Genomic DNA, 10000 nt, shown 5'->3' on the forward strand with positions numbered 1-10000 from the left:
ACACACACACAGCGGCTCTTTGTTCCCATCTGTGTCAAAGACCTCTCTGTGATGTGTGTGTGTGTGTGTGTGTGTGTGTGTGTGTGCGTGTGGAGACCGTGGAGTTTGTTTCTCTACCGGGAGGAGAGAAAGGGAGCGAGGGAGGAGAGAGACGGGGGGAGGATGGAGAGAGGGAGGAGAGGGAGTTGTTCACTGGAGACCTTTAGCAGATTTGTGGTTTGCAGCGAGGTGTTGAGTGGCAGAAATTAATTAAACTTCCTTAGTGTTGTGTGTGTGTATGTGTGTGTGTGCGTACGTGAGTGTGTGTGTCCGTGCACGTGAGTGAGAGGTTTTTACCGTGAATGTGGTGAGTGGGAGGCTGTTAGTGAAAACACTTTTGTAATTACTTATCTGAGGTGGTCACGGCCATAATGTATGCCCTGAAGCTGACGTCGAGTTAGAAATACTAGGCAGGCTTCTCTTGCTCTGCTTAACAACATGTAACCACATAGGTAAAGCTTCAAATCTATGCTCTTACAATAAAAGCAGTGCTATCTATTTGTTTTGTTGCTAGTCTACTGTGTGTGTGTGTGTGTGTGTGTGTCTGTGTGTCTGTGTCTGTGTCTGTGTCTGTGTCTGTGTCTGTGTGTGTCTGTGTCTGTGTCTGTGTCTGTGTCTGTGTCTGTGTCTGTGTCTGTGTCTGTGTCTGTGTCTGTGTCTGTGTCTGTGTCTGTGTGTGTGTCTGTGTCTGTGTCTGTGTGTGTGTGTGTCTGTGTCTGTGTCTGTGTCTGTGTCTGTGTCTGTGTCTGTGTCTGTGTCTGTGTCTGTGTCTGTGTGTGTGTGTGTGTGTGTGTGTGTGTGTGTGTGTGTGTGTGCGTGCGTGCGTGCGCGCCTGCGTGCGTGTGTGTGTCTGTGTGTGTTTTCTCAGCTGCTGTGTGTTAGAGAGGGTGGCCCCCGGTAGCTGTGCTCCCATGAGGCAGTAGGTCTTGGAGGTTCTGGCCTGTCAGAGGGCAGCATGTGGTCACTGGGGGGTGAAAGGTGAAAGGCTAAGCCTAGAAAGCAGAGTCTGGGTGGAGCTCTGGGGTTTAGGAACTGTGATGGGATATCAACCTGGTCCTGAAGGTCTCACACACACACACACACACACACACAGTTTTTGTGCTCTCTGCATATTGTTGATTGACACTGTCTGGTACGTGTCGTGAATCTCTCCTACTGCTGGCACTGATCTCCACACTGCAGTATGTCCCTCCCTGTCTACTGGACTGTCTGTCTGTGTGTCTGTGTCCCGCATTGTCTGTCTGTTTGCCTGTTTGTGTCTGTCTGTCTGTCTGTCTGTGTCCCGCATTGTCTGTCTGTCTGTTTATGTCTGTCTGTCTGTCTGTATGTATGAATGTCTGTGTCTGCCTGTCTGTGTCTATCTGTCTGTCTGTCTGTCTGTGTCTGTATGTCTGTCCTGACCAGAGGAATCAGCAGTGTTGTCTGAAGGTCAGACAGTGATGAGACAGACTGACAGACATGTCTCTTGATTACAAGGTTAAGTCCCCGAAACAGCTGTCCCAGAGCTCCATGTTAACCTAGCGATTAGTTTGATTAGTGTATGCTGAGGCTGATTACAAGATACAGACATGCATACATTTTATGTACACAACACATTCACGTACACACAAAATCACGAACACACGCAAGCAGACACACACACGCACGCACACACACATACACGCACACACATAGACACACACACACAAACACACACACACACACTCACACACACACACACACACACACAAACACACCACATTCAGCGTCTCAATCCCAGAGGCTGTTCATAATTGTGATAAAATCATCTAGAGAGATAGGGGTGTGGGGGGGGGGGGCAGAGACAGATATGACAACAGTACCTGTAGGTAATCTCTGAGGTCATCAGTCTGCACCAGCAGCTGTGACATCATCAGGAGAGATCAGGAGATGTTATCGTCAGGCAGACCGCTCTGTTTCCCTGACTGAAAGGGCAACATGACGCACAGGGAAGCTTTTCCTTGTTTACAGAACAATAATGTGTGTTTGTGTGTGTTTGTGTGTGTGTGTGTGTGTGTGTGTGCATGCTTGCCTCTGTTTGTGTCTGTCTGTGCCTGTGCCTGTGCCTGTGCCTGTGCTTGTGCCTGTGCCTGTGTGCCTGTGTGTCTGTGTGTGTGTCTTGTCTGGGTCATGTCCCTGAATCACACAGCAAATCTAAAACAGACCTAAATCCAGACAAACAGCCTTTAGGGTAACAAGGTTTTAACACTAGAACAGCCATGGGTGGGGTCATTTGACCCTGTGAGTAAAACAAGTTTGCACTCGATTCGACTAGAAACTCGACAAATTTCTCGACAAATTTCTTGACAAATTTCCCTCTTTTCATGACTTTTCCTAGATATGTGTGTTCTACCACCCAGTATCCTTACATTTTCAAAATCACATCAGGATAAGCGAATATAAAGCTATTTTGCAGTTTTTCTGTGTAGTAGGCAGGCTAACTTACACACGCGCCAACTAGTGGTCTTTGTGTGTAAGTAGCGGATTCCCATTGTAAAGACTATGGTCATTTGACTCCTGAGGCGGCTCTTATAGTAGTTAAAATAGGCACAGCTGTAAGACAAAGTGTCTATGACATTTTGTCTTAAGTGTAATTATTAATGATGCAAAATGTGAGTGCATCTCATGAAATATACACAGAACGAGAAGAGATGTATAAGGCAACATCTCTCTCATGTTCTCTTTCTCTCACTTTTCCACACAACCTCCTTTACCAACCATCCTTCCTTCAAAACACACACACACACACACACACACACACACACAGAGACGCACACACACATAAGACCTACTGTAGGTACTATAGTAAGAAAAGGGCTTTCAGTATCATAGAATTCTGTTGGAATGTCCGCATACATTTTTGTGGTTGTTCCTCTACTTGTTTGGATTCTACAGGTGGGTGATTTTCCTCTCTGTGAGCACTGGACCTTGCAGGATGAGTGGTACTTGTAGAACACCAGATCTCTGTCTCAACGACAAGAAGAGAGAAGGTCATGGGTGCTGGAGAGAAAGAGAACAGCAGACAAGATTTCTCTCTCTTTTTTAATGTTCCTTTAACTGGAGTGGGAGAAAGATGGAGAGGGAGAGAGAGAGAGGAAGACAGAAATAGACAGAGATGGGGGACAGTGAGAGAGAGAGAGAGTGTGGGGAGCGATAGAGGAAGGAGTGAGAAAAACAGAGGATTTGTCAGAAAGAAAGAGTGTAACCTAAGTACCTGTGGCGGGCCTGCAGCATTTAGCTGGTGGTGCCAGAGGGTGTTTTTACGAGTCTGCGGTCAGACAGAAATAAAAGGCAGCCGAGCGATTGAACACACACACACACACACACACACACACACACACACACACACACACACAGCTTGAATGGCCTCTCAGAAATCACAGTTTGGTTTAATAATGTCACTGTGATTCTATGTCTCCATCCCCCATGATACATTGGAACTGAACGAGCATCCTGGACACCACAATTCACGCTGGTGGGAAGGAAGGAAAGAAGGGAGGGTGGGAGGGAGGGAGGGAGGGAGGGAGGGAGGGTGGGAAGGAGGGAGGGATGAAAAACACTTTTTAAAGGTGTAGAGGAACAAAGAGCCATTTTATTATTTTCTTTAATGTTCGCAATCTGGCCTCCAAAGACTGTTTTACAGGCAGTATGTTGAATACCCTCCTTTCTGTCATACACTCTCTCATCTCTTTCTTCTCTCACACATTTATGCATAAATGCCTCTTACTGTGAAACACGCTTCCCTGCTAATGCGTAGGTGACTTGCAAAGAGGCTTTTAGTGTTACTGGTATTTAGGGAAATGTTTGTAGGAGGTGTACCACTGGATACAATCACATTATTTAACACCGTTATTATGTGGAGGATAATTCCTCAACATTGTATCCTCACAATGGTACAGATACAGATATAACCTTGTTGAGACTAAGCTATCCTAGTTCGGAAAGCTTGGGGAAATACTTACCGTAAGTAGCTACAAAGGGGTCTAAACCGGTTTGAGTTGAGTGACACCTGAAGAGATGTCTCTGCACCTTGCTTGGGCAAAGCTCTAAATAAACAGTATTCAGTTTTTACTTCAAGCTTTCTTTCATTTTCTTCATTGTCGCAAGCTAGCACAGGCAACAACTTTCCGCAAAATAGTACCTCCGCTAGATGAAGGATAATACAACACATGTGTATTCATTTGATTCAAAGAGGGGATGAAGCGACATAGTTGGTTGAGTTGGTGCTTAGAGGGGTGAATTCAATAAGAAATGTGTGGAAACGCATGATGTAACCACGTGGAACTGACCAGAGCATGGTTTAACCTTAATCACACCAGGATAATACGGTGATAGATGATACCCGGATGAAAAGATAAATAGCAGTGACATAGTGTAGCATACAATCAAAGTTTTTCTCCCAGTTAAATGAGATCACAAAGTTCTCTTTTTGTTGCATTGGGGAACTATCAGTGATTGACTTCAGTGAAGGCTTTACTGGATCCCCAAGCATTATGAAAATCATTATGAACTACGGAACCTTCACCAAAGCCCAGTAATCCTTGGGTGAATTCAGGATCTAGTCTTCTGTTGGTATAGACAGAGATAGGTTGTCAACGACAATAATAAAAGTACAATAAAGACGCGCACATACACACACACACACAGATTTTTTTACACAGATTGCAGAGTGTGGTTGCCATGGAAATGATGAAGAAATGATCGAGGTGGTGGGACTTTAGAAGCCTTTAGTTTTTAAAAAGGCTTTTTTCTCTCTCTCTCTCTCTCTCTCTCTCTCTCTCTCTCTCTCTCTCTCTCTCTCTCTCTCTCTCTCTCTCTCTCTCTCTCCCCCCCCCCCCACACACACACACACACACATAAAAATGTAGCATATATACTAGGGCTGCACGATTAATCGATTTTAAATCGAAATCGCGATTTGAAATGATGCGATTAGCTAATCGCAAAGCCTGCGATTTGCCTGCGTTTTTTTTTTTTTTTTTTTGCTTTGCCATTTAGCAGACGCTTTTAATCCAAAGCGATTTACAATTACGAATTACAGGGACATTGCCCCTGGAGTAACTGAGGGCTAAGTGCCTTACTCTAGGGCACACTAGTAGTGGTGTGGTTTCAGGCGGGATTTGAACTCACAACCTTCCGATCACAAGTCCAACTCACTATCCACTAGACCACCACTACCCGTATGGGATACGTCATACAGCGTGTCGGATTCAACGTCAATGAACGTCAACGTCAATGAACGCACACGCACAACAACAACATCGCACGTGAAACGCCCACGTTTCGGTAGCTAGCAACATTCATGGTGGATAAATGACTTCAGCAGAGCCAGAAGCAACGATTTAGTCCCGAAGAAAAACAGCACTTCTGTTGTAAGTATTTCGGGTTTAGGACGACAGATGTGCAACAAAAGCAGGTGTTGGGCACGACCTGTCGTGGAACAGTCGCTACATCCAGACGCAACGCCACAAACCTGTATCAGCACTTGAAAAAGTACCACGGGCAGCTCTATGACGGAGAGTTAAGTGAAAGTCCCGTAGCCCAGTCTAACGTTAAGCAAACTAGAGTTTTAGAGTCGTTTGCGGCTGTTACCCTGTATGAAAAGGGCTCACGAAGGCACCGTGAAATAACAAATTCCATCACGCATTACCTCGCTAAAGACATGGTGTCTATTAACACTGTGAGCAACGAAGAGTTTAAAAAACTAATCCAAACGCTGGATAAAAGATAATGTGATTCCATCCCGCACGTACGGAGCTGAAACATGTGGAGTACTATGCAACAACAACCGATCTGCGGTCGAGCCGTGCACTTACATAGGCCTACATTACGACGAGTTGAAGAGCTTTATCTATTTCAATGTTTACAGAAAGGACCTATTCTTTTTTACTGGACATTTTTATTAGCACTTTATTTAACTTGATTGCAGTATGTGCAATATTTAGATGCTGCTCCTGAGCCATAATTAAATAACCTTGTTTGTAGAAAGGTCCTATTTTATTTTCATATTGGAATTGTTCAAAAGAAATGGACACTTGAGAGAAACAAAATGGCAGCTGTTTAAAAAAAACATACATAAATATGTTGTTCCAATTCATATCTTTTAAGTTCTCATCCTTGCATTAGAACAGTTTGATGGCATAAGAGCAGTTAACAGTTTGATGGTATCATGTGGTAATGCTCTCTGAAATTAGCCCATGATAGAAGGTGATAGACAGATTCATCCAATCACCTGCCAAGTATTTTTTGAAAGTACCTGCCCTTTTCCAAACAGCTTCCAATTAAGCTTTCCTAGATGGTTGTGTGAAACAAACCACCTGAGTCAGGTTAGTAATGCTCCATCACATGTTTTAATCTGAAGCTTGATTTTAAAGCAACCCAACTTTAAAGCAACCCAATGTAAGTTTAGTTCTTTCACTCGTAGCTCGGGCTGTGGGGGTGCTAGAGGAGGGAGCCTCTAAGTCCCCTGAAGACGTACAAACAAACTGCACGTTGATACGACCTTCCTAGCCGGAGATATGGCCACACTTTATAAAAACTCCCTTTTTTTTTTTTTTTTTTTTTTTGCTATTTAAAAAAAAAATAATCGCAAATTAATCGCAATCGCGATATCTGTCCAAATAATCGCAATTCGATTTTTTCCCCAAATCGTGCAGCCCTAATATATACTGTACACATTTGGACATTTGTGTTTACTAAACATGTCACCAGCTTCCTTTGGTATTGTGCTGCTGGCTGTCACTCAGTGTGTGTGTGTGTGTGTGTGTGTGTGTGTGTGTGTGTGTGTGTGTGTGTCTGTCTGCCTACGTGTGTCTGCCTGCGTGTGTGTGATGTTATTGTTGTACTGTCTAAATACTGAATGTATTCGTGCCAGAGCCAAGTCGTTCTCTGTTTGGGGTTGGACATACACACACACACACACACACACACACACACACACACACACACACTGAGTGTGGAATGAGAGAGAGAGAGAGAGAGAGAGAGAGAGAGAGAGAGAGAGAGAGAGAGAGAGAGAGAGAGAGAGAGAGAGAGAGAGAGAGAGAGAGAGAGAGAGAGAGAGAGAGAGAGAGAGAGAGAGAGAGAGAGAGAGAGAGAGAGAGAGAGAGAGAGAGAGAGAGAGAGAGAGAGAGAGAGAGAGAGAGAGAGAGAGAGAGAGAGAGAGAGTGGTGGCGGCGTGAGTGGTGTGTGTGTAGGGCAGAGACAGGTATAGGTTTCCCTCTTTAGTGGAAATGTGCTTTCACCACCAGGCTATTGTGGCTATTGTTACCCTCAACCCTGACCCGGTCATGAGATCAAACAGTACGTCTGTGTGTGTCTGTGTCTGTGTCTGTATCTGTCTGTGTGTGTCTGTGTCTGTGTGTGTGTGTGTGTGTGTGTGTGTGTGTGTGTGTGTGTGTGTGTGTGTATGCGTCTGTGTGCTTGTGTGTGCATGCATGCGCGTATGTGTGTGCTACCAAGTAGGCGCCCACCCCATGGACGGGGAGTTCCCAGCCAGGGAGTTCACCTTTTCCTCTCTTGATATCGTCCACACACACACACACACACACACACACACATACACACACAGAAATCCAAGCAGACTATAGGCTTTGCTGCTCTATGAAGAAGACGAGAACAAAAGAGTTTAAACACCATGTGGCACATAGAGCAGGGGTGTTATCCTCTAACAGATTAGCACTTGTCTGTCTGGGTGGATGTGCTTGGAAAAAGGGAGGTAGTCAGGTCTGTGTGTTTAACAACATTTAGTGTGTGAGGTGTGTGTGTGTGTGTGTGTGTGTGTGTGTGTGTTAGCTTGTGTCTGGAGTGTGGCGAGGGGGCTATTAGCGTGTGTATGAGGAGGATTTTCAAAGTTGCCGGTAGAGAGAAGGAGCTAGGGTGGGCCCCACAGAGACCCTTAAAGATGGGGGGGACGTTTCCAAACACTTGGCTCCCACAAAATGGAATCTGACCTTGTTGCCAGACAGAGAAGATGGAGGGATCAGAGAAGAAGAGAAGAGGAGGGGTGTAGAGAGGAGAAAAGAGAAGGAAGGAAAAGGATGATTTTGTTTTTCATGTTAAAATACAGATGGGGGGGGGGCCTGATTAGAAACTACAGTAGAAGCTACATAGCTTCCACAGGTTAAAGGACTATCATTCTCCATAGCTCTGTTTGAGTTGACTTTTTGCCAACCCCTGTCTGAAAATGATCCTCTCAGACCAGACTCTACTCAGATACTCCCTGCTCTCTGTAGAAAGGACACATACCTTATATAAGGGATAAGGATCTCCTGGTATTTCTTAGCCATTTTAGGCAAGGATATTTCACAAAATACAGTTTGAGACTAACGCTATGAGAGACAAAAAGGGGGGGGTTGAAGTGAAAGAAAAAATGTATGTGTGTGTGCGGTGCGTGTGTCTGTGATAGTGAGTAAAGAGCTAGCACTGGATTCTGATGCGATAACAGAGTAAGAATAGCACATTGTCGTCATTCCCCCCCATCCTTGCGCATATGCTCACTGACGAAAACACAAGCACACATTCCACTCACTCACACCCACTAAATCACACCCACACCACACACGCACACATGCACGCACACGCACACACACATACACACAAATCCAAACACACATTCATCTCACCCCATTTTCACATCAGTCTCAATAGAGCCTCCATCCTCAACTACATGGAGAAAAAGAGGGGCTGTATGCACCTGGTCTATTCCAGAGAGATGCAGGCAAGGCTGGGCCTGGGGGCCCTTTCACGCTGTCAGTCACACACATGCAAACAATATGATTCCTTTGATCATTACTTTTAACAGTAGTGCTACAGTATATGCAATACATCAAATACATCGTTTTGGGGTTGCAACATTAATAACATGTATATTTCTCTTTCCCTAAAATCTGGTTCCTGTTTTTCATTTGAATAGGGACTTAATTCCGCTCTAGAAATCATGAGACATAACATAACTTCATGGAAAGATTTTCTTTCCTTAATTTGTCTCTCTCTGCTGTTTTTTCACTGTTGTTCTCCCGAAAGGTTTCGAGTTTTAATAAGAGCGAGCTTTGTCCCTCTCTCTCTCTTTATTTCTATTCCTCTTTTTCTTTTCCTCTCGTTCGGTCTGTTCTCAGTCTCTACAGGTTTACTCCTCCGCCTCTCTTCTCGCTTCAAATCCTAACGTTCCCCCAGCGTTCCCCAAGCGCTATCCTGAGGATTTCCACGATAGTTTTCTAATATTTTCTAATTTTAGAACACAGCCCTCTCTTTGTCCCTGGTAATAACTCTTCCAGCTCAGTCAAATTACTGTTGGCTCCTCGATGAGAGCGTATTAAAAACAGACTGATATGAATGTGTTTCTCATAAAGCTCCTCTCAAACCAAATTACATGATTTCCCATTCTGAGTATGGCACTCTGTTAGAGAGAGTGTTGTGTGCAGTATGTTAGTGTGGATGTTTGTATGATATCCATTGTGTGTGTGTGTGTGTGTGTGTGTGTGTGTGTGTGTGTGTGTGTGTGTGTGTGTGCATGTACGTGTGTGTGCATGTACGTGTGTGTGTGTGCGCGCGCATGTACGTGTGTGTGTGTGTGTGTGTGTGTGTGTGTGTGTGTGTGTGCAGAGAGCACAAAAGCTGTGTGTGTGTGTGTGTGTGAGACCTTCAGGACCAGGTTGATATCCCATAACAGTTCCTAAACCCCAGAGCTCCACCCAGACTCTGCTTTCTAGGCTTAGCCTTTCACCCTTCACCCCCCAGTGACCACATGCTGCCCTCCGATAGGCCAGAACCCCCAGTGACACACCTGCATTTGTGTGTGTGTGTGTGTGTGTGTGTGTGTGTGTGTGTGTGTGTGTGTTTGCCTGTGTGTACGCTTGCATTAGTGTTGGTGTATGTGTTGTTTTGTGGTCATTCAGTACACATCAGTAACCCCACCCTATTGTTTGCGTTTCCTAGGTGACCC

The 10000-nt window shown here is 44.9% G+C and overlaps 1 protein-coding gene across 1 annotated transcript in view; it reads left to right on the forward strand.

Moving 5' to 3' along the window:
• The window catches only part of aopep (aminopeptidase O (putative)), a gene marked incomplete at its 5' end in the record, with an annotated part of 62824 nt that overhangs the window by 29477 nt on the left and 23347 nt on the right, over positions 1–10000 (forward strand). The window contains one exon of the mRNA XM_080531359.1: positions 9994–10000. This exon is cut by the window's right edge and continues 110 nt beyond it. Within this exon, the coding sequence (XP_080387485.1) occupies positions 9994–10000 (7 nt within the window). The remainder of the gene's footprint in view (positions 1–9993) is intronic.

Source organism: Nansenia antarctica (genome assembly GCF_963989245.1).
Source record: "Nansenia antarctica genome assembly, chromosome: 5".
Classification (NCBI taxonomy): domain Eukaryota; kingdom Metazoa; phylum Chordata; class Actinopteri; order Argentiniformes; family Microstomatidae; genus Nansenia; species Nansenia antarctica.